The 25945-nt window shown below is 42.1% G+C and overlaps 1 protein-coding gene across 1 annotated transcript; it reads right to left on the bottom strand.

Annotated features, from left to right (window-relative positions):
* Positions 1-668: 668 nt before the first annotated feature.
* Positions 669-14348, bottom strand: LOC101520774 (TRPM8 channel-associated factor 2). The gene is made up of 8 exons (XM_058681401.1): positions 14050-14348; positions 12484-13139; positions 7958-8943; positions 7633-7730; positions 6396-6609; positions 5874-6113; positions 4710-5047; positions 669-1361 (listed from the first exon to the last, which is right to left on the bottom strand). Exons 2-8 carry the CDS (start codon positions 13104-13106, stop codon positions 1113-1115), a joined length of 2748 nt encoding a protein of 915 aa, XP_058537384.1. The 5' UTR covers positions 13107-13139; positions 14050-14348; the 3' UTR covers positions 669-1112.
* Positions 14349-25945: the final 11597 nt, after the last annotated feature.

Raw genomic sequence — 25945 nt, 5'->3', positions numbered from 1 at the left:
GTTTATTTGAGTTAAATTATAGTGTGGAAGAATGTGGTTCATACCAAGAAGCTCCAACATGCCCATTTGTCTTTTTCTGGCTGGTCTGAAGCAAATGGAAAGTCACTTGCACCAGGGCCAAAGAACTTCCGGTGATCTTATGACTTTCTTCCTCCAGTGACAAGTCACAAATTTCTACATGTCCCAGAGGATAAGATTGTACAGTCCTTCCGCATATTTGTAGTCCCCCAGAGCTGCAGATATCTTCATCTCTTCCTTAGAGGAAACTTAAGTGAAGAAATGTAATGTTTGTTTTGGGAGGAAATTTTTGTGAAATTTATCTCTGGTAAAATGTTGCCTTGTATTTCTAGTACTTTTTTGCAAGACATATTTAGTGACTTGCTGGTTGTAGCTGCACTAATGTAACTGATAAAGGCAAGCTGCTATATGATGTATATGGCAGACTATGTTAAACATCAACATAGACGAATTTATATAGATATCACAAAAGTAATTTTTTGTGAATAATTTTTTGGAGACTCAACTAAACACCTTCACACAACGGTAGAGTGCTGACCAAAGTCAGAGTCAGTTTCAGGCTGTCCACACTCAACCTGATACTGCAGCAGAACACTCTGGGACCAGATGAGAGCTAACAGAATTCTGTGTATGTGTTGCTGTGTGGTGCTGCAGAAGCATGATCATGATTATCAAGCAATATTCATTCATTTATTTTGGGAAAAATACAAAAATAGAGAGCATAAGCAATTTTCCATAGAACCAAGGCTAGTCCAGGGCTCCCTCCACTTCAAGGGTATTTCATTTTGTGGAAAAGGGAACTAAAAGATTAAACTTCCTTAGTACAAGATTTTGAAACATAGGCATAGACTTTTGATAGCACACATTTTTTTTCATGTGGTTTTTTGAAGGTTCCCATAGAAGCAGAAATGGTAAACAGATGTACAAGGACAAGTTCTGCACAAAGTTGTCCCTGTTTTGTTTCAGGACCTTCACTGCTGTTCTGAAGTCAGGCTAAGAAGCAGGATTCAGCATCAAGGTGATGATCTTCCCAGGCTGGTCACAATGCCGTTGTTAACAGAATGATCACTCCCCTTCTCCCTCCGACTCAAAACTTAAGGAACCACCATTACACTCATAGGATTTTCCTGCCAGGGAGGCAGATGGGCCAGACCATCAGCCACTTGCTTCTGGATGGGCCAGCCCCAGGCTTTAAAGAATGGAACCAGATTCTTCTGCACTTTTTCAGAGAACTTCTTCATCCATAGATTCATCTTGCCAGCATTGTCTGTGGGAAGGCCTGAGAGAGTCTGGTAGTCAGCAAATAGTTGGGTGAATGGCTCCCACCCAAAGGCCTCCTGGAGCTACAAAGAAAGAAGGAATAGAATGAACATCTGGTTTGCTAGTGTAACTAAGACATCAATGATCATAGGCACGTCATCATAGTGATCACTTCATCATTAATTTCTTGCCTGTTGCTTGTCCTGGTCTCCCTATCTCCAGACCTGCTAGCTGCATCACTTGGTCATAAAACTATAGGCCAAGGGCTCACAGGAAACCAGTCTGAAAATACACCAATACCCAACAAATGTCAGTTACTATTACCTTTGGTTTTTAATAAAAATTGCATCTTCAAGCCTTGAGTGTTTTCTTCCATATCAGAGCAGGTTCAAGGCAGACTGAGATGAGAAACTCGGACCACCTATTATGTATCCCAAAAGCTGGGACCTCCATTTTTTCTCCAGACATGAAAATTATTATTATTTGTTTTACCTCCAGCCAAAGCTTCTGATTATCTGGAAGACTACCATGCATGCTACTCTGTGGAATAATGCTTTTGAGGCAAAACAGGTAAGAGTCAACTATGTCAAAATGAAAATTACTCAAATTTTAAGAGTAGTGTAACTAGATGGGTTGTAGAGGACAAAGGCAAGGTAGTGGAACAATTTAAAAGCCATCAGCATAGAGGGAGGGTAGAAAAATGAGGCCTGAGCTCAAACTACCCATAAGAGGAATGCCCAATGGACCTCTGATGATAAGAAGTCATAAGGCGCCTATTTGTCCCAAGACCTAGTGTCTGACTCCAAAATGATGGTAGTCACCAGGCATGTGAGAGCACCATAGAGTTAGCAAGTGGTTAGCAAGAATTAGAGTTTGGGCTCAAGGAAAATCACTAGGTGAGTAAAGCTCACAGGAGGCCTGTATAAAAAATGTGAAACTGAGTAAATGGGGAAAATTTGCTGCAAATGCTTTAGGTTGCTGCCCACAGCCTATAAGGAGGGTGAGTGAAGGCAGGCTATGGACCCGGAAAACAGTCCAACTTGCAAAGAGGAAAATCATGAGTGGAGTCCATGCCAGACCCATGATGTCTGTATCCTGAACCCTCTGAAAGACACCAGGACCACCAGAGAAGGAAATGTGGGTACCCAGTAGGGCAGAGACTGGATCTGGAGCAGCTCAGTCAGTTATAACAGGTAAGCTGCCACCAGAGCCCAAACATGATCACATAGTGAATATTAGGATCCTAGTGCATGGATTCTAGCACCTGTGAGTGCATGCAAGGAAGAAGGAGGCATACATGCAGAAATATAACAACTCCTGCTAGCATGGATGTGGAGAAAAAGGTGCCCTGCTTCACTGTTAATGGGAGTTTAGACTAGTGTGGCGACTATGGAAGTCATTACGGAGTGTGTTTGGACAACAAAAAATTGATCTACCATATAACCCAGCTATACCAATCTCAAGAATATACCCAAATGAATTGAAATTGACGTATGAAAAATCAACCTGCATCCTTATATTTATAGCAGCAAAATCTACAATAGCAAGAATATGGAAACAACCCAGATGCCCATTAAAAGAGGAATGAATAAATAAACTGATACATACTCCACAGTAGAGTACTCACCCACTCTAAAGAATGAAATTCTACCATTGGCAAACAAATGGTCCCAGCAAGAGAGCATTATGCTCAATGAAATAAGTCAACCCCCAAAGGACAAATATCAAATATTGTCTCTGATATAAGATAACCTTCATGCAAAATAAGATAAATAGGTATATAGCTGAATACGTGTGTGTATACATACATACATACATAGATGAACTGTATAATGGAAATTACTGGGAAGTGATGACATGTGGTATGTATCTCTACTCTTGAATAACAGGAGGACTCCCAATGAAACAGTTAAATATACCTTGTTAATTTAACACTAGATTTTCTTCCATTGCTTATTACTACAACGTCACGTTACACCTAAACAGCAGGATGTTGGAATTGTGACTACAGGTGAAGGACTATATTATTGTAATAACATAAGGGGAAATGATGACGGGGGTGGAAAGGGGAAGGAGGAGAGCAAGGGAAAGGAGGGAATCCCTATATCTACAAGCCTGTATCATGGAAAATAGTAACAATAAAAACGTTTAAAAATAATTGTGGCTTTAACTTACATTATAATGAGTCAACCATTCAAGTTCGCTGCCCTGTATACCCTACTACCAGCTACACAAATCGTCTCCAAAACAGTTGTGGAAAGTTGAATTATAAGTTTATTTTGGTGAAAACAAAGCAATTGTACTCTTGTAAATGGAGAGTACTCCAAAATCTCATGAAAAGGCTTAGTATGAAAATGATGCATAGATCTCCTTTTTATCTTTAGCCTAGATATTTATCTCCAAATTAATTTATTTTCAAATTCCATTTTTCATGAGATATTTAAAATCCCTTCTTCAAGAACATGGAAGGTGCAGGGAAAAATTATCTCATTGATTAGACTGCCTCACATTCACCTTCTAGAACATTAATGACAGAGGAAAAATCAAAGAGAGGGCAAAGAAGAATAAAACATTGGGACTGCTCATTAACTCCTGATCTTATATTTTAGATTCATTTAATAAGAGGAGCCTTTTGGGTAGGCTGCTTCAATTCTCTTAGTTATCTCTATGAAATCTGGGTCACCCAGATCTTCCTCAAAAGGTTGTGTAAGACAAAAGATCTGATACGGAAAACAAAAATTCTGTTACCCTACAAATGTCGAAACTCAAAGCAGGATCAGAGGAAAGGGTCAAGGATTGTATTGCTTCGCAGAAAGTAGATGTCCTTCAATGTTACAGGTTCTCCTATTAGACGGGCCAACAATACAATGACTGACTGAAAAACACATTTTGTTTTAAGTAGGGGTAATGGAAACTGGAAAACTGTTTTCACAGATTTATGCTCACAATGGTATCTTGCAGTGCCCTGTGCTGTCAACATGTTCCTCTGATCATAAAGGTGTCTAACACTAGTTAGACTCATAAAACCAGAGTGAGGAAAAGCAACACATAACATAGCGAAACAAGGACCAACTATGGGGCATTTATTAGAGGGTCAGATACAATAGCAGTGTGTGGAAGAGTAGGGAAGTCTTTGGAATGGCTATCAGAGTGTGTGATCTTGACTAATAAGCATATTACTAATTTTCTAATAAGACTTCCCACTTCCCCCTATGTTGCCTAACCATAGGAAGCAAGTTTGGAGAGATGTCATTGTATCCATCTTAGATGAGTATAATGTGATAAATGATCCAATCTCCCAGGTCTGCTCAGGGGTGGTGGACTCAGACTAGAGAGTAATGATGGATTTGGAGAACTTCCTGAGAGTCAGGATGCTGCCTGACCAAGGGGTTGGTGTCCCCAGCGCCACCTCCCTGAATTTCCGCTCATACCTGCAGATATGTTTCCAGAGCAGTCCACACACTCCAGTCACAAAGGGGAGCTCCCTTTCTCAGGTGTGCTTGAATCCTCTTCTCTCGTTCGGGAGGTCTCAAAGCAGGGTGGGCCCGAGCCCTGGGGATCCCCAGCACTGTTTCATGCACATAGACTGACCAGAGGTTGCAGGTGGCCTCAGTGGTGTGTGGGGGGAACTCCCAGCCATGCCGCTGCTGGTTGTGGCCCAGCTCGTGGATGGCTCCCCACAGACCTTTGCTTCTCATGCCTGACTCATTAAGGAGTTCCTGCACAGACTCCAGGTGGCACATGATGGGGTATCCTGAGTGCATCCAGCCTGGAAGTGCAGAAGGAAGACACAGGACGTAAAAGCAGGTTCCACTCAAATTGAATCCATTCTGTTCCTTTCTAGAACTTTCCTTCATGATGCAGATGTATCCAATAGCCCAGATTATACACAGCGATTGGAAAGCAGATAGCTTCCTCAACTTGGACAGAGACTCAATAGTCCCTGTCCCCTTCTCAGCCATTCAACCTGAGTGACACTCTGTTTCTCAGCCTGTTCCTGAGAACGTAAATGTGTTTCACTGTGTCTTCCTGATAAAACTTTCTTCTTAGTTTTCATGTTAGTTTCTTACACAGGCCAAGTCTGTGACCTTGTGTCTGGATTGCGATCCAGAAAGGTAAAACAGTGTCTATGTAAACCACCGCAACCCAGATTTTTACACTAGGCCAAAGATCATTCTGTCTTTTGAAAAGAGGAGTGAGTCCCAGAGGTATTTCCCTTGTGTGGGTATTTCCCTTATGTGGGTTTCCTTACTTTCCATATTTATTTTTCCTCTAAGTAACACAAGCAATTGATATCCACCTCATAAATGTTTCCTGATTTTCATTTTTATCCCTAAGAAAGTATGTTGCTTTGTATGCTCTTTTCACTTATTTCCATCTGTTAAGTCCTTGTACCAACTTTTTCTGGGTTACTCTACCATCCTATGAAATCTTGCTTGGCAAATACAAATATCTTTCATATCAGGCATCATGGTCCATGCCTTCTCTGTCTTTTCACCCTGACTTTACTAATAAAATTATACTTCACACATTTTTGCACATTTTTAAAAAGGTAAAGTTATATGTAAAAGGTGAATTCCGACTGGAACACCCACCAGCTGAGATCTGCACGTCAGCAACAATCCTCTCGGGTCTGCAGAAAGGGAAGGGCTGGGCCGCCAGCCTGGCCACAGCCCGCATCATCTCATCCCAGAGGCGGAGCAGGGGCTCGGGATCCTTCAGGGCCTGCAGCTCTGCAGTCGGCACTGTCAGGATGATGTTGTCTGTGGCCAACTCTCCCCAGGGAGCCGGGTTCCCCTGCAGACAGCATCTCCACTCCTCCCTGGATGTTTTACCTGGAAATATATATATACCATGGAACCTGCCACCCACTTCTTCATTTTTCCTTGAACTCAAAAATCGGACTTGAACTCCCCCAAACAACAAACTGCTATCAAGAGAACCTCCAGCTCTCTGTTCTACCCTGTTCCCCATTTCTTTACTCCACATTCACCTACACCTCTGACAGTTCTTCCTCCTTCTCTCCACTGTGCTTCTTTCCCTTCCCCCTTATAGCAATCAGCCAACAATCACTAGAGCATCCACAGCTCGCTCTCCCCAACATTCAACAAACTTACCCAGCTTGTAGTATGGGGCAGGCACTGCTTTACTGATGGTCAAAGACACAGGGCCAAGGTTGCTACCCTTGGGCACGATGACATAAAGAAGGCCACCCCAGAGGCAGGAGACTGATCTCTTGGTCCTATCCATACAGCATCGGTGAGTCACCACAGGGGCTCGTAACAGCTTTTTGGCATTGGACAGGTTATCAGTATGACAGCCAATTTGTACCTGGCAAGGTAATTCCAGCATAAGTGAGGGAAATGAAAGTACTTGTGATGTGGGTGGGAGGTGTTATACATGGAGAGGATTAGACAGACATGCCCCTGGAAGTACAACTTCCCTTTCCTATGAGCTTTGCTTGGATGCCCATGGAATTTTAGTACTCCAAAGTCATGAGAGCTAAAAAATACAAATGATAAGTTTTCCAATGAGTCATACAGTTGCTCCATTGAATCCCATCGTGCTTGAACTATAGAGACCAGGAATAAGCTCAAGGTTAGGACTGAGATCCTGAGTTTCTTACATGTAGAATCCTGGGTGCTTATACCAGTACCTATATCTGTGTGCTCCTTCTGACACAGGGAATAGACTGAGGGATTTTGTTCTGCTTTTTCTACATGGATAGAGGGTCTACCATGAGGCAGCAGGATCCAGCCTGAGGACACAGGAACACCCTGCTCTCTCTCCCAATTCGAGAACAGCTCCCCTTTCTGGTAGATGAATAGAAACTAATTTGGATTCCTGCAGTTGTTTTTCTTAGGTTTTGATGATAGCAAATTCCAGAAAAGATGCTGACACCAAAAGATACTCTAACTGGGTTGGTGAATGATCTTCAATGTTAAGGAGGCATGTCACACTTAAATTCAGCTGGTATGTTCTATTTTTTTCAGTGAATATTAAACACTCTCTTCAAGTGTCAGAGAAAGAGGTAAAACTCAGAGAGGCCTTGTGCTGTCGGGAGAACAGAGATACTGGTAGGAAATAAAAACTCCTTCTCACTTGTGTTTCTCAACTTCCCTGTGGGTAGATACAAATGACCACATGTGACTATCCTAGAGCTTAGGGTGAGGACAGGATCTGATATTAGTAACTCAGTTAAGGTTCCCTGCTTCATCTGTAAAATCTGTCCTAGGAAGAAGCATTTTTCCTTATGCTCCCAGCAGCTTTGTTGCGAGTTGGACTATGACAGTGGGTGAGAATAAAGTAGCGCTAAGTTTTGCAGAGATGTTGCTGCAGATGTTGTAACCTTACCTTTAGGCCAGCAGAGGCAGCAACTTCAGACAGCGAGACTTCCGCATTTTGTGCTTCAAGGAGGTACAGCCCAGTACTCAGCCATGAATCACTATTGCCTGAGAAAACAGAGGAGATTCTTTGTTCCTGCATGATTCCATCTCATCTTGTTTCTTGTGTACCAACCTTCCCAAGCTTCTTGGACTCTCTGTAAGCAGAACTCCAAGTCCCATTTTCCTGAAAGCATGGAGCCAGGCTTTCTAAGGTACTGGCCAGATTCTGCATGTGCCATCCAACCCCATCTTCCTTTGAGGATCAGCTGGGCATATCTCTACTAATCCCATACCTGGGTTGGTTCCATTGATCTCCACAGTGATGGGGTGTTCCAAGGGTTGTAGCCTTGAGGAGCAAGTGCCAAGCTTCTGGGCCAAGTGGGAGCAGTCAGTACCAGAGTGTGCCAGCTCTGTGGCCAGACAGAGCATTGTGGCTTCACAGGAGCCACTAGCAACTGGATTTTTCTTGCTTACAGCTGGGAGGCCTGAGCGATTCAACATCTTCTTCAGGAGCCGGTGCAAAGATGCATAAGCAGGGACACCCTCAGCAGGAATCTGTAGGAAAGCTGCACTGTCTACTCCCAACTTAGTTAGGAAGCTCTTTTCTAGGTTCCTGCCCCCATGGTCCAATGCAACCTGAAATTCAGACAACATCTTTCGGAAGTGATAGCTCCTCATTTCTGGACTTGGGATGGGAAAACAGCCAGGGCTGAGAGACTGAGCCAGGATGCTGAGGCCAAAGCAGTTCAGGATGACATTACCAGGAAAACTGGCTAAAGCAGATTGACCTGAGTTCTGGGAAGCCCACCACCAAGCCTGGCCCCCAGTTAGCAAACCTCCACCCTCAGCCACAAACTCCTGCAGCTCCTTAGCGTCCTTGTCATTATAAGCCGCACAGCAGTAGACACTCATATCCCTAGTTGGATGGGACTCTAAGATGCATTCCAAACTATGCTCTGACAGTAGTGGACACAGATTTTTTAGCCTTGAGTTTACCCCAATTTTGCCTGTGTGGCCTTGGGCCAGCCAGCCAACAGCATTGATCAGAAAGGGCCCCAGCTTGGGAGCACAGAGCATGCTCTCATGGGCACCGAGGACAACCCGGCCACGGCCGTAGTGAGCAGCAGCTAGGAAACAGCCAAGAGAGTCATTGAGTCCCAAAGGGAAAGCCAGGGCCCCATGCACAAGCAGCTGGGAGGGAACTCCCCCGGTCCTGATGTCTAGTTCTGAGATTCCTTCCAGAAGCTGCTGCTGGTCCTTCTTGAAATCCTCCCCACACCTGGAAAAGACATGGGGACAAGCAGACTACAGTCACTTAAGAAGCGTGGAAAGCACTCACTAGACAGAAACATCTGTGTGCAGGTAAGAAGATGGCATGCATCACTCAATCTTTTCACTCTTACATAGGCCTTGGATGCCAGCACATAATATCATTTATTTTATCACATCAAAGGGATATGCTTTTATCTTTTACAGCTAATGGCACATCACCATTCGATTGACTGTTTGATCTTCCTCAGTGATATAAAAATAATAGCACTAGTCATACATTTATTGAAGTACGGTAATAAGCAGATGGTGTCCTTATTTGCAGATTTAAGAATTCACATTCTCGAAACTAAAACTTTCAGGATTTCTCCCCATTTAGTCAAGGAAGTATTAAATACCCGGCTTGACTGTCATATCTTTTAAAGTAATCAAATATGTAAGGGGTTTAGGTTAGAAAAATTCATTGATTATGCCTAAAGAAAGTAGTTCTGCATGTCAATCTCTCAGAGCTAATCTTACACATAGGCAGGAAGTGAAAACCTTAAGCTGCATTTTCTACACATGAGAACACATATCAGTGAATCATAATGCTATTCTGCATATCAGCATTGATTAGAACTTTTAAATTTTTTCATTTTCTTTGAAAGGCAGGAAAAAGATGAAGAAATTTTCCATTCAAACACACAGGCCTATAAAGCTTTTTACATACCACTTAATGTGACCAACAAATTCACTCTTTCCATTTCTTTAGGTCTTTTTTAAATTTTTAAACACTTTTGTTCAGTTTTCAAAATAAATATGCTTATTTTGTTAAATTTATTCTTGGTTCTCTGGTACACAGAATTATATTAATTATTCATTTAATTATTGGATTGTACATTGCTATAAAATAGAAAGCAATTGATTTTCCTGCATCAATTCACAATCCTGCAGTTGTACTGAACTCATAAATTTAATTTTAGCAATTTGTATTTTTACTTTCTTATGATACAGTTCCATAAGTTCTTGGATTTCCACCCCCCCCCCCGCAATCTCCTCCCACACTGATTTCCCCTATATTATTACAATAGAATAGTCTTTCAAATGGTCAAATGGTAATGAATCCACACAATGCTTTTAATTTTAAGAATTTTTTTTCCCACTGATTTGTAGTAACTCTAATTCTCAGTACAGGCATTGTTGTTATTTTCTATTTTTGTACAATTTCATCACTAGAAATCATCTGGATTCAGTGACAGAAACGAAAAAGTCAAGTGAGATGAAGTAAAACAGGTTTAGTCTGCTGAAGCGGAAAGTCTTTGGAGCAATCAAGAGGAATTATGATAATTAAACCTAACAAGTTTCTCCCTTAGTCTGGGTGTTAGAATCAAAAACAGGTTGGAGCAAATGAGATCCACCCTCACATTTCTGAGTAAGCACAGAAGGGATTCCAGAGAGCCAGGGCATGGGGCTGCAGGTGGAGGACACTCAGTATTGGTGGCTTTCTTGCAGAACATTCATAGTTTCAAAGATGCCAGTACCCATTTAAATATATTATCCCCCTCAGACTTCCTGGCAATTAGATTAGCCATATGAGCTAGGTCTGGCTATTCAAATGTAAATGGTTGTGTGATAGGTCAAGCTTCCTGAAAGTGTATACTTTTATAAAATCAAAAGTTCCAGACATAACATACATGTGCATTCCAGTTTATTATTGCCTGGGTGTCTTTCCAATACCTACAGTAATGCTGGCCACCACCTTGCAGCTATAAGGTTAAACACAGCACACAATGATGATGAAGGGCAGCAAAGAGCAGATGAAATGGAAACAGAATCTCAAACACCATAGAGGAATGGCCCGTGATTGAACTACCAACCTCATCTGCATGTTACTCAAGAATAATAAAGTTAACTCACTGTTGCTAAACTTCTGATTTATTCAGGCAAATGTGTTACTAATATCCCAAATCCAAATATTCAAATTTGAATTCCCAATCTGCTCTATTCTTATCTCATAGTGTTTAAGTGATCAATAAAAGGTAACACCCATCTTCAAGTCACTAGGGCCATGTATCTCAATTCTTTTTCCTTACTCTGTGCTCAGTCCATCAGCCAAGTATGTTGGGTCCTACCTTTAAAAATATATCCAGAATGGAATCTCTTTCCAGTCAGTGGCTTTCACTGCAACCAGTGAAGTTGGGTTACCCTCTCACATAGCACACTTCAGTAGCCTCTGGATTTGCACATCACCACCTACCATCTGTTCTCCATGATGAATAATAGTTGTAAGTCTCATCATACCATTTCTCTGTGAGCCTCTCAATCCTCTGCACACAATCCAAAATATCTTCCCATCTCATTGCAAATCAGATCTAAAGTTCTACCCATGGATGACTAGTTCTAAAATGATCTCACTTCATTCAGCTGTAGTCCTCATTCACTTAGCTCCGATCCCCCCAGCTCACTGGATGTTCCTGAAATTAACCACTCAAGATTATTTCAAGTTTTTACCTGTGCTCTGTGTTCAACAGGGAATCGTGTTCTCATAGAGGTCTGCATGGCTCATACCTTCTCTTCCTACAGGTCTCTTTTCAACTGTCACCTACCTGAGAAGCCTTCCAAATTGGCCATTTGTTTGCACTCTTACGTATTCTCCACTGTTCTTGGTCATCCTATGTTGCAGGGAGTTGTATTTTCTAGGGTTCCATCATCCCCTGGGTCCTGGTGGTTTTATCCCATAAGAGCTAGAGATAGAAGACTGAAGGAAGAATGGAAAAAAGAAGGAAGGGAGGGAGAAAAAAGAGAGGAATAGAAGCGGAAGGAAGGAAGGGATGTTTCTCTTGAAGCCATGTCTCTAGTAACCACAATGTGTTCTCCAAGACTCCATCTCCCACCAGCTCCCATCTATAGTTGCAACTCTTGCTGGCATGGCTCCAGTTTGCCATAGCACCTATGTTCCAGTAATATAACACCATTTCTCTCTGTGGGTTCTGCCAATACCTGGGTTACTTCAGGCGGGCTTTCTGCATTCTACCACCTGTTATGAATATTCAATTCCCTGTACCAGTATCAACATATCCAGATACAGCCTGAAGATCCTAAATGAAATAGCCTTGACTTCCTTCCTCGTAATGGTATCCATGCACTGCTTTACTCACATTTTCCTATACCAATAGCTAATGAAGTCTATTTGATTCCTCGGTTGCCTGGATCTCCCCTGGAATACAGTCTCATGACAGTATTATTTAGTTTGATTTCCATTGGAACCCCAGTGTCCACAACAGAGCCTTGGTTCTTTCATTTAATCAGACACTGCTAAGTTTGCCTTCTATTTCAGGTACCAGGCAAACAGAGTAGTCAATAAGAGAATATTAGTGATTATTGTTTTGGCCATAAGAGGGAGTGACCGTGACAGCTCCTCTTTGGTCTTGATGTATTTTAACTATCTTGTGTTTGATATGAAGTCACGTACCAAATACAAATAAGGAATCACTGGAGTTCATTCAACAATGGACTCGACTCTTGCTTAATCTCAGATTTGTGTGGGTGTGGGGCGGAGACCAGCACTCACCTGACATGGAGTGGGATCTTGGGCACCTTCTTAGATACTTTGAAGCGGTTACAGTCTCCGTAGATGTCAGTGAAGTACACTCCAGCCACGCTTGTCATTTGGTTCCCAGGGAACTTGGACAGCATCCTATCACGGCCATGCTGACTGGCCCAGTACCAGGCCTGGCCCCCAATGAGCACACCCCCTCCTCGCTTCACAAACTGGATCAACTTCTCAGCCATGCTGTCATTGTAGGCATTGATGCAGTAAACCCCCAGGGACTCTCGGGGTTCCAACCCAACCTGAGCCTCAACCCCAGAGTCCTGCAGGATTTTTACCAGTGATTCCACAGAGGGGTTCACTTCAATAGGGGCCCCCAAGAAGGGGCACAGCCAGTGTACTGCATTGACAAGAAATGGTGCCAAGGGAGGGTGCATCAGGTATGCCTCGTGGGCCACGACCACAAGGCGGCCTTGGCCATAGGAGGAGGCAGCAATGAGCACTTGGCCCTTGCCATTTACCATCACTGGGAAGGCGGCTTCTCCAATAAGAAGGAGTTCACTGGGCACTGGACCTGTGGGCAAATCCCAGTTTGTCACTCCATTCATGAGGGCTTCAAAAGCAGCAGCAGGAGTGGTTGCCATGGTTTACTGGCTGCTGCAGGGAAAGCAGAGACTCTGTGGGTCAGAACAGATGGGGGAAAATGAAACAAATAAGAAAACAACGAAACGTCTGCGCCCCCAATATACTATTGAGTCCCCACTGTGTGCTACATACTGTTCTAGCAATGGGGGTACAGCAAGTACTAAAACATAATCCCCACTTCCACAAAAACATTTTAGAAGAGGAAAGGCAACGAATAAATGGTATACTTAGTGGCCGCTGTGACAAAAACAGAACATGGTGATGTGACAGGAATTGATTGAAAGGGTGTTATAGACCCCAGAAAAGTCTACTACGAGACACTGGTCTTGAAACTGACACCAGAAACGCTTTGGGGAAGTAGGATTTCAACAGAGAAGTGCCAGCGTGGCTGGAAAGGCGCGGGCCTGAGCACTCCTGTATTTCAGGATGTGGAATCTTTCCCCTCCCTCACATTTCCCTCTTTCACAAATATTAGTCTTAGGAAGCCCGTATTCACGTTAACAGCGTAGGAGTGGGAAAAAGCAGGGAAAGATCAAGAAAGTGAGTTCACGGTGCTTCTAACTACTCTGAGAAGACAACAAAGTTGTTTCCTTCTAGGGAATCCCTCGCTTTCCGAAAAAAATAAGAGTAAATAAAACATTCGGATGCGTAATGGGTCTCCAGTGGCCGGTTCCGGCCACTCCAAAAATGCGCGTGCGCAACACCCCCCCCCCCCGGCGCTACGTCTTTGTCAAATCCAGAAAGAAGGAGAGAACCGTGTTTTTAGACCAAGAGCAAATAGCCCTAAACTAGGGCATTGAGACGGAACAAAGGCCCAGACTTAGTAAGAGACGCGACAGTCTGATTGTTGGTAATAGCCGGGACGTGTTTCCGGGACCCAGTGTACCCCAGGGTCCTCGGTCACCTCTCTAACCCTAGGACGCACCCGACGGGAACGCTCACCCTTGGGGATCGGGGACCCTGGAGAGGCGCTCTGCCGACGCTCAGCCACTCGGTCCGGAAAGTCGGATAATGTCGGGGGGGGCGGAGCGCCCGGCCAGGAGCCACCGCCCTGGGATCCCGCCCGCTTCCCCAGGTCTGCGCCACCTGGGGCGGTGTGGCGAGCGCGCTGGGCACCCGCCAGGTGCGCGATCCTGCCCTGCCCGGAGTGGGCATCGATGGGTCTGCGAGGGTGTGCGACCTCCAAATCGACTCCAGAGGGAGCTCTGCAATGTGGATGTGGCGCCTGGCCGGAAAAGCAAACCACAGGAAATCATTTTCGGAGTAAACAACCTCCCAGTACAAGTTCTGCTTCCAAAGATCTGTGACTTCCCAGGTTCCCTTCTCCTTTTCCCAAGTGCAGCTGCCGCGTCGCCAGGCTCTGGGGGTCACTGCGTCCATATGCTGCCCTCTGGTGCTCATTGCGGAGCCTTACAGAGTTCGTCAGCCATGCAGGCCACTGACCTCTGAGGGGAGAGAACCCTCACTTTTCGATCTGAGAGTATACGTAGAAATCTTACCCCGCGAAATTCTTGCTGGGAAGGAAAAAAAAAAAATAAGCTAAAGTTTTGACGTGGTTATTGTTTGAATTGCTACTTAAACGGAGGAGGCCGGGAGGTGAAGACCAAGTGGGAAGGCTACTAGGGGATTTGACACAAAACTGCTTTTGCACAGTTTTCCGTGGCAGTAACACGCTTTTCACGGCGTGTTTTGCTTTGTTTGTGTGTGAGAGAGATGAGACAGGGGAGAAAGATACTGTGACATGAGAAAGGTTATGGAAAAACGACTTGAGGTGTCTTTTTCCCTGGCTCCATTTTGGGGGCTGCCACTGGCTATACTCACAGGTGTCAAGCATCCCCTGCTGGATAAAGTTGTTAAATGTCTGTATTTTTAAGTAAGGCGTACTGTTAAAAAAGGGTATCTCTGTACTTTCCTCTCAAATACCTCCTTTGAATTTTCACTCATTATCTTCTGTCGTGGGAGAAAACGCAAGCCTCCAGTTTGCCAGAGCCAGAGTCTTCACTCAGATCCCAAAGCCAGTATTTATAAAACTGGTTCCATCTCCTCTGGAACTTGCTGTCAGATCTCTTTCCTAGGTTAAAGATACAGTTAGACTACCAGTGCGCACAGGCTGCTTCTCTCCTCAACTTTATTTTCTGCCCTGCCTTGGACAATTCTTTCCATGGCGTTTAGGTTTCTCTCTCTGCCTTTTTAAATATTAATTTCTTATCTTTGACATTAAACCATCTACAGTAGCTCCAGAAGAAAAATTAGACTTTAGCCCAAGGGAGATCTTTTCCCTTTGTGACTATTCCCTTGGCCTCTTCAGATGTGCAAACCGCATGAGTAACAAAGTCCAGGCTTTATTACAATATGTATTACAATACATACACATAAACACACATATAAACACATAGTTTCCCCTTAGTCCGAGTAGTGTCACTCTTACAGTCAAACTCTTCACATGAAAGTATGCATGATGATAATTAAAAAAATGTATTCATTGAAAAATATTTTAAACAGAAAGTAAACTTAAAATTGCCTAACCTTCAAAAGAAATTGCCTAACCTTATTGGTTATCAATTAGTGATCAATTAGTGATCAATGAAACTCCAACTATTAAAGAGAATAAAGTAAATCCATAAGTAAACTGCTTAAACTTTGAGTTTTTAATATACATTGGTTAGTGTGTATAACAAAAAGGTTGTTCACATAGGAAAGCATTATCTAAAAGATAAATATCTTTTAAGGCACAAACTTTGTGGTTTTATTAATGAGAATTATAAAGCAGATATTATTAGTTTATTTAAGTCACTTTGCTGGGCGACAGGTACCACAAAGTCACATTGTTATCATCTGCCTCATTTTCTACATGACACAACAGTTCTTTGCAGGCATGCCCATTCAGTGGCTTTTCTTACATTGCCAATGGCAAGAAAATGTGGCTTTCACCAACACCAATTCCCTGAGGTGGGAAACATAAAATAATCCCAAGGAATCTTCACAGAGGAAAGGGTAGCTGTGTCTTTAAACTCTTGTTTCCAGAAATGTCTTCCTTTTGATTCCCTGTCAGCCACCAGCATGCTGACCACCAGAGACCAGAACTTTCCTCTCAGAACTACCTTGGCCTCTTTTTTTTAATGTTGCAACTGGGTCAAGCTGGAGCATGAAATTAACGTTTGCAAGACTAGTTGGGGAGCAGAAGGGAACGCAGCACAAGGACTGATTGCAGATGTCACCAGCTGGGGCTGGATCAGCCGGAATCGACTCCCGGGCTGCCTTAGAGCTGCCCCTGAGAGCACTGCCGTGCTCCTTATTATTGTTGTTGTTGTTATTTTTGTTCCCACAAATAATGGAGAACATGTGGTATTTGTTGGTCTGTGTCTGGCTTATTTTGTTCAGCTTAATGTCTCCTAGAGCCAACTATTTTGCAGAAAATGAATAGCTTATAAACATCAATGTGTGTGTGTGATATGCATGGAAATGCATTAATGTCTAAGTCTTTCAGAAGAACTTAGTAACCATGGTTACCTTCAATACATAACTTAATGGTAATTAGGAATGTAGAGGTACAGTTTTGCTTCTTCATTTTTATAGCTCTAAACCAAATTATTTGTATCATTAAAAAAAAGACATTAGAAACAAATGCATGCTTACGTATTCCTTAGGATAAATGGTAGTGTTCAGTTTGGATACGCTGAGAGCCATCAAGATTTCTGAGAATTTTCATGGCTAATTTGTAGAGTTTAATAATATCATGAAATAGCAATATAATAAAATCACTGAAGTTATATCGTAACTTACTTGGTTAGGAAATTGTGTAAGTGGGAGCACCTCGAGGGTTCCAGCACAGAGTTGATCCAAGGAAAGGGTTTCCATGCGCTGAAGAACACCCAGACACAAAGCCTCCATCTGGGCGGCTCCTGCTCGGCTCTGCAGACCCGGCACATGCACGTTTGCTATTCCCTCACTGTATTTCAGCAGTGCAGACCCTGTTCTTTCCCAATGTTTTTAACATCTGAAATATAGTCTTGCAAATGTTTATGAGATATAGTATGACATGTCAATTCACATATAAAATGTATACTATGAAATCAGACGAGTTGATTATCATTTCTTTGTTTTGATAACATGTGACACCTTCTATGTTAGCTATTTTAAAATATTCCACTATATTTTGTCATCATAACATCTTATTTTTCCATAGAATATTAAAAGCAATTATTCCTATCCATTCATCCCTTTTCCATCGTTCCTTGTCCCATACCCTTCCCTGGATCCCTAGCAACTTTGTTTATTCGAGTTCAACTTTAAACCTACTTACAAGCAGGAATGTACTATTTGCCTTCTTGCACAAGCCGTACTTCATTTTAAGATCATGTTCTTTGGTTACATCCATGTTGCTGTGAATAAACAAATTTCATTCTACTTATGCCTAAATAAGTTTTGTTTCACATTTTATTTAAAAAAATATTTTGCAAACCTAGATGGGAGAGAATACTCCTTTTGCAGCTCACTCCCAAATGCCCACAGAACTGGGCCAAGATAGTTTGAGGAAAACCATGTCAATTCCATAATATTGCAAATTGCTGTTGATGTTATATTGGGACTCTTAATTGACTGGGATGATATTCTACCAGCTCTAACTTCGGACCAGAAATGCTCTCCCCAAGAAACTGTTCAACCCATCTGGACAATAAGTAGCTGGACTCTATGCTTAATATATGTTTGCAAGGAAAGAATCTTGATTGAATTTGAACTGTAATGCTGCATCAAGGTGGAGGAATCCACCAGGGGGGAGGGGAGGGGGAGGGGGAGGGGGAGGGGGATTCCCAAAGCCTATGAAACTGTCACATAATGCTAAATATTAATAAAAATTTTTTTTAAAATAAATAAATAAATAAAGATAGTTTGAGGAACCAGGAACTCAATCTTTGTTCCCTGTATGTCCAGCAGGAACCTGATTATGTGACCTATTACCACTGTTTCCCAGGACTGGCATTACCAAGAATATGGCATCAGGAGCCAGATATGGATATCAAACCAAAGCACTCTGATTCACTCCCCAAGTGACCGCAGTGGCCTGAACTGCACTGATTCGAAGCCAGGAGCCAGGAACTTCCTCCAGGTCTCCCACGTGGATGTAGGAACCCAAGGCTCTGTGCCATCCTCGACTGCTTTCCCAGGCCACAAACAGGAAGCTGGATGGGAAGAGGAGCTAGCGGGATTAGAACCGGCACCCATGTGGGATCCCAGCCTGTTCAAGGTGAGAATTTTAGCCACTAGGCCACGGCGCCAGGCCCACTTGTTCAGTTCTTATTTATTTTTCATGATACAGTTCCATAGGCTCAGAGACTTCCCCTTCCACCATTCCTACTGTTTGCTCAGCAAATTTAATGCTAGGTTTTTGTGGGGTTTTTTGTTCTTTTGTGTTTGTTTGTTTTTTGTGGGGAAGGTGGTTATTGCGAATGGGATTGTTTTCTTGATTTCTTTATCAGCCATTTTAGTATTGCAGCTAAAAAAGCCATTGGATTTTACATGTTGGTTTTGCATTCTGCAAATATGCTGAGTTTGGTAAAGTCTTTTTTCATTTTCTTGATATATGAAATCATGTCATCTGCAAACAGCAAACTGACTGTGTAGACAGTGATGATGGCGGACTTACTTGACTTATTCCCAATCCTAGTGGAGATTATTTCAGCTTTCTCCTGTGCAGTTTGACGTAGGCAGTTGATTTATCACATACAGCCCTCACTGTGTTGAGGTACATTCCTTCTATATCTGCATTTTTGAACTGGTGTTACAGTCTATCATTTACCAGGGCTAAGGGAGCAGTGTCCATGGCTACTTCTCAGAGACTCGACAGGACAATTCTTTAAGGAATGGTTGCCTAGTTTCTTCATGGGGCTGAGAGCAATGGATGGGGCCACCTGGCTACTTGTAGGGTAGAAGTTTGAACAGGGCTGCTGAATTGCTTCTGAGGCAGTGGGAGGTTGGGAAGAACAACCCCGTTGCCAAACCTATGACAGTGAGCTTGCCAGGCACTTTCTGAACTACAGGGTGACCGTCAGGGCCTCACGTCTGTGATTTATAGGTTGGGGTCAGCACATATGCTAGGAAGTAACTTGGCTCTCTCACAGGTTCATTACGGGCGGGGATAGAATTTTAAAATGGCTTTGCTCAGCAAGACCCTATGTGAGAAGGAGCACAGCAGGGACTGCGCTGTTTGTCTAGAGCAATGCGGCAGTGTAGTAACCCACCCACAAGCTCCCCAAAATGATCTCAGAGCTAATGAGTACCTCTAATCGATGCCTCTGGTGTCTGCGGCATGAGTGAGGACTTCCAGGACACTTCTGCTTCTCCTTTTCTTGCTTACAAAAGTTACCCTTGACTCAGGATTGATCTCAAAAGATTATAAATGTAGATGCAGTTTTCCTGGTGCCTCTTTATAAGTTCATCTCCTTGCTCTGTATATATGTATCTCCATGTTTCTCTCAGACACTCCCATGAAACAGAATTTGTTCTTTGTTTTGGAGGAAAGTGTGCCAGTACTTTTAGTCAGCCTTTCATACCTTTCCACCTGCTCAAGCCTCCCACAGTGTTTCTTTAAGATGACATGTGTGTACAAAATAGCTGAATGGTACCTTATAGCCATTTTAAGGTATATAGCAACCGGTCCTGTATATAAACTAAAATTGAAATGTCAATGAGCTAATCATAGGTTGTAGTTAGGACTTGCTTTTTTTAATTTTTTTTATTTTTTTTTAACATACTGGTTACTCAAAACCACGTCAATTCCATAACATTGCAAATTGCTGTTGATGTTATATTGGGACTCTTAATTGACTGGGATGATATTCTACCAGCTCTAACTTCGGACCAGAAATGCTCTCCCCAAGAAACTGTTCAACCCATCTGGACAATAAACAGCTGGACTCTATGCTTGGTATATGTTTGCAAGGAAAGAATCTTGATTGAATTTGAACTGTAATACTACATCAAGGTGGAGGAATCCACCAGGGGGGAGGGGAGGGGAGTGGGGGGATTCCCAGAGCCTATGAAACTGTCACATAATGCAAAATAATTAATAAAAAAAAGATGACACGTGTGTAGCATCCAGCCTATCGATGTTTTCTTCTCCTAGGAAAGTATTCTAGTCTTCTTAGCGCCGACATTATTTTCCAGAGAAAAATTTTGTTGACTTTGCAGGCTATAGTAAGTCCTCATCCTGACTACATCAAGTGCTCGGATACCTTCATCTCAGTTGCAAGCTTGTGTCTCTCTGTATGACCATGTGATTGGCACTGATTTACCAGGGCGTAGGCAAGGATTGTAGTCTGTATAGGAGAGGCTCACCTCTGGGTCCCGATTACCAAGAAGACTTCAAATTACTCATAAGCAAGTAAATACGTGTTTATTGAATAGCTACTTAAACTACTACACAACTTAATGCATACATAAATATATGATTGATGTAGAAAAAGTTCTGCCCAATTAATGAATAAGTAACTGACTCTTTTTAGGAGGGATGAAATTCTACTTGGGAGAGAACCAATGCGTTTAGGTTTCGGGAAGAAAAAGTAAGAAAGAACATACAGGGAAAATAATTTGGATAAGAGTTTTTGTAATTTCAGCATTATTTGAGATAGAAACTCAATGGGTGGTAAAGTACATTGAGCTCTTAGATTTCATACCCAAAGAAAGTTGGCCTTTTGGAACTTCAATGGGAAACGAACAGCTGAAGCAATGAGTCAATAATGCTCTATGTCAAAGGCAGATCTCACTGTACTTTATGTGCTTGTATTCTAAGGCTTTATCCAGTCCTTACCTACATCAACCCCAACTTTTAAGCCCAGGTGCTGCTATTGTTCTAAAAAGAGTCTTGAAACTATTTTGGTGTTTCTGTAGTAGAAGAAAAAAAAATTGAATAGAAAGAAACCTGGTATTGCCAGGATGCTTCCTGTTTGGGAGTATGTGCTGCCTAAGGAATAGAACACAAACATAGGAACAGCTTAATGATCCACTAAGTAAGTAAAAGACAAAAAGATGGCGACAGGCACATGTTCGGATTAAATAACATTGTTCCTGGGAAGATACGGACCTCCAGAGCATGCATTCCTCCTAGAATAAGACAAAAATAATTTTTATAAAAATCAACATATTGCCACTGGACATATCCCCATGAGGTGAGCCAGAGACGATACCACAGTTGATAAGCACTAACAGGAGATAAGACACAAAGACAACTGTAATATTGTGTTGATTTCATCTAAGTGCCACGCTGACTGAAAATGAAGTGAAGGGAACAGAGAGGAAAAAGCAAGTCTTTTTGATCAAGGGATCATAGAAGAACTAGCAGAGAACATGATGCAAAAAGTTAGCAAAATGAACACACGTACATTTGTGGAAGGGAAAGCAGGGTGGACCTTGCGATATGAGGCTGTATCATCATTCAAAGTGTGGAAATAAAGATTGAAGACTTTGATTTGAGGAAGGTAAAACAGGATTCGTTTCATTTGTGTTCTATAATCCAGAGCAAAGTTTTAACAGAATTTCCTGCTGTAAATTCTTGGTTGCTTTTTCAGCATCTATTCTCTATCCCACCCCCTACTGAACTGTCTAACCAGTTTTGATCAGATAATCTCTCTCCTTTGAGAGAGTCAAGGATAAATGAAGCCACTTCTTGTTTCAAAGCTAGATATAAGCTTCAGTCAATGTGTACTGTTGGCACTGCCACAATTATTTCTTTCTGAACTATATGTAAGAAATATATATAAACACTATTCTATCCAATTGTCCACCATGAATAGAGGCAAATAAAAATCAGAACTATTATTCTTCTCAGTGGTCCTTCAGTTCATTGTTCTTAAATAAAGGTCACCCACTGAAATAATTTGTTTTTATCACCAAGCCAAATGCAAAGGTTACTTAATCCACGTGCTTCCTAATTGTGAGCTAGAATCTGTAGTCACTAACTTCCTTCTTCAATTATTTTTAGTCATGACTTTAACTTAATGGGGTCCTGTATATACTTTTTCTTAAGGACCTGAAGGATCTGGCATGGATTAGCCACATTCCAATTTAGGAACAGAAGTTGGTGAACCCATGTAGGTTCATTTACTTGTATGAGTCACTGGGGCGGGGAGTCACTCTCAAAGACGATCCAGAACAGGTGACTACAGCTGTTTCAGAAATAAGTACCGTGGTGCCCATGAAAATACTCCTCTCAGATTTCCAACCACAGAGGGTGGGCATGAAATTGCCAGACTGCCCCAGCTGGTGTGCGCTGAAATCTTTGGCGCCAAGGCTCTGCTACCCAGGAGCTTTTCTTGGCCAGTGATTAAGACTGGTGGTTAAGTCAGAGGAGACACAAGAACAACCTGATAGGTAACTTTGACCCAAAGACTCCACATTTGACTTCAAAAAACTTTCCGAGACCTGGATGATGGTGTAAATCTTTCCTATTTATAATCTCTCCTTCTCAAGCGCTCAACCTGCAGTACAGCCTCACAGCTCTTCCAGCTTTTCTCTGCTTGTCCACTCCAGTTTCTCTCACAGGCATTTCTCTTAATAAAGCTCTTGCACATTTGAGATTATCTTGGATTTTGTTTCTCTAGGACCCAAAGTAACACGAGTTTTGTTCTGTTTATATCCTCTCACGTGAAAATGTTCAAGTATATGTATTAAAAGTACACTATTTGGATGGAAAGATCTAAGTTACTAACAAGCGTGTTTATGAAAGATTCACTCATTATGTGTTTCATTCTTTTGTACATTTATGATAATTCACTCAAATGATAGCATTATTCATCTCCAAAGACAAGTTCCTGTTTCTTCATTTAAAAAGAATTATAAGGGCTGCAGCCCCCACTGGTTGATGAAAGAGTCGAGTGCGTGCTGGGTAGAACCAGGCTGGACTGCAACACCCTTGGTTCCAGTGCAAGTCGGGACTGAGAGTGGAGCCAGCACAGCGATTGCAACCACCAGCTGATCGTGGCGATGGACTGTGCCAGGCCCGGTGCTTGCTGGAACATGCGGGAATCTGATCTGGGAATACCTCAAAGTTTCTTTGGTGATCTCCCCAATCGAACTGCTGGACTCAGAGCCCTGGCCAGGAGAGGACGGAAGACGGAACAGGTCAATCAATCACTTCAGCTAAATGTTGGGCAACGAAATACTGGGCAAATGAAGACTCTATGATGGACTGTGACAATCAGTGGATTCTTCAATGACCTAATCAGGCTGGGAGTGGTGAGACTGGCAGCGATCCATAACTGGAGGACTATTAAGACCACTTGAGCAAGTATCTCAGAGCATGCCCCACATCCGGGACTTTGGGCGGGTGGGAGACTGGGTGGGGATTCTCCCTCAATATCCCCCTTCACCTCAGATACATAAATAGTATAATAAAAATATATATTAAAAAAAAGAATTATACGGGAATTTATTGGTTCTCTCCATCAGTTGCCAGTACTAAGCTACAGTTATGACGATTTCTTTCTACATTATTTCCAACATTGGATGCTGCAGACTGGCCCACCCTCAGTCCTGACTCGTGCCGGTGGATGCTGCATCCTGGCCCTGCCAAGGCTGCCCCCATCCCTGGCTTGCATGCAAACTGGTAGCTGATAGCCTAGCCCAGCATGGCCCACATTCCATCCTGGCTCCTGCACATGCTTGCAAGGGGAGGAGTTAGCCACTAGATCATTGTGCCGAACCCTTTTAATACCCTTTCTCTCAGATGCTCAAAATACACATAATTTTATATGCATTTTCCTCTAGTAACAATGAGAGATATAGCTCCAATTCTGGTCTTTGGCTGGAGAGCATCAGTATCATCCACTACACCTTTAAGATATCCTCTCCTGTTCACCTGATCAATAGCCCTTCTTTTTATGGTCACATTAACATTTGTGACTTAAGATATTTGCTTTTTTATGTCTTAACTGAGTTTCCAGTGAGGATCTGAGATTTAAGTCAGCTCTAGATATGGAGTGTAAGGAATAAACGAGCTCATGGTGCTGCTTATCTTAGGACTAAATGTCAGAAACCTTACTGAGTTGTATTATTGAGTTTGCCTCCAAGGCTACCAACAAGAAGAGCAAAGGAAGAATCTTGACTTTTTATTTATTTAGATCTGAAATAGCCTCCCTCATTTATACTCACCTGAATGGAAAGGGAAGACTTTATGATCTCTTTTGCAGATTCTTGACTCATGTTTAAATCACAGACACCTCCTGGGAAGCAAGTTTGCACATAGGTATGATCTGCTCAAGAAAAAGAGCTGCCTAAGCTCTATATTGGCCGCAGCTCTCTGGTTCACTTAACATATTGTTTCTATAGTGTATATTCTACCATCTTCCCCAATTCACCACCCTTGGAGCACCACGTCAGACTTCACACTAAATTGAATATACTCAGCAGTGTATGAAAATTAATTTTCTATAAGAATTTAGGCAGCTCATGGAAGCACATTTTCAGTGTCAACATGCACATATTTCAACTGTATGTATTTGAGTTCCACATAGGTCATATGAACAGTAATAACATTTGTATGAATATAAACCTTTGTTCCCTGTCACTAGAGATACCACTGCCAACACATGGCTTTTGTACATGTGTATAAAAAGCTGGATAGCTTCCCCTAGCTCTATTTTCCCATTCATTTATCCAAGTAATTCTTAATTCAATAAGCTCCCGCAAAACCAAATACCCAGTCTGAGGATGGAATAGTGACAATAACTTAAGACAAAAAAATTATTGCCTGGGTTTGAGTATTGGCTTCTCTCCTGCTTCCTGCTTCCTGCTAATGTGTACTCCGTGAGGTAGCAGGTGGTAACTGAGGTGGCTGGTTTCCTGCCACCCATTTGCAGGACTTGGAATGAGTTTGCAACTCCCAGCATTGAGCTGATACAGGCTGGTCCATTGTGGGCAGTTGGAGAATGAAGCAGTGGATGGCAGCTTTATCTGTCTGTCTACCTCTCAAATACATAAATGATTAAAACTTATTAAAGTTATCAAAGGTAATGTGAGCAGGAAACATATAGTCCTATATGGTCTAGGAAGCATGTCCCAGAATATGGGCAAATATCAGAGGTTGTTTTGGGAAAGAACACTAGTTGTCAATCTCCATCTGATGCTCTTTTGTGCATTCCTTCACTTAAAAAAACATTGAAAACCCTCTAGACAGTAAGCTTTTCATTAGATGTGATGAAGAGAACAAAGGTGATGGCGCTTTTGTTTGCTTTGTGTAACACCTGTAGAAAACAAAATTGAAAATTGCATTGTATAGCAAGAACTAGAAGGTAATGGTGAAATAAAAATGATCCCAGACACATCAGGTGGATACAAATGCTTGAGCAGCTTACAATTCATGGCAAGGATTTTGTCTGGATTGCAGTTTAGTCAGTACAAAGTCACTGAAGGATTTTTATTTGAGTTTATTAAAAAATTTTCCAAGGAATACATGCACAAGGTAAAAAAAATTAAATAGTACAGAAGAACTGAAGATGAAAACAGTTTCCCACCGCAGACTTGTTAACCCAGTCCCATTCTCTAGAGGCAATTGTTTTAACAATATCTACGTTTAGATCTTCTGGTAACTAACTTCCTAAATTTAAATAATATGTTTGAACCATAATTTCTCACATTATTAACTTTAAACCATCTTTAATAATCCCCCAATACAAAACATAAGGATTTAACTTACAGTATCCTCATCTTTCCTTTACCATTGTTCTTGAATTGTTTTACAGATGTATCATTTTTAATTCTTCCATTGTTTTAATTTGTAGCTTTGAATAATACACCAAGTATGTAGTTATTGTTTCATTAACTGAGACTTTACCTGAATACATAA

The sequence above is a fragment of the Ochotona princeps genome, chromosome 25 (genome assembly GCF_030435755.1).
Source record: "Ochotona princeps isolate mOchPri1 chromosome 25, mOchPri1.hap1, whole genome shotgun sequence".
NCBI lineage: Eukaryota > Metazoa > Chordata > Mammalia > Lagomorpha > Ochotonidae > Ochotona > Ochotona princeps.
The sequence above is the reverse complement of the archived record's forward strand: the minus strand, read 5'-3'. Positions and strand labels throughout refer to the sequence as shown.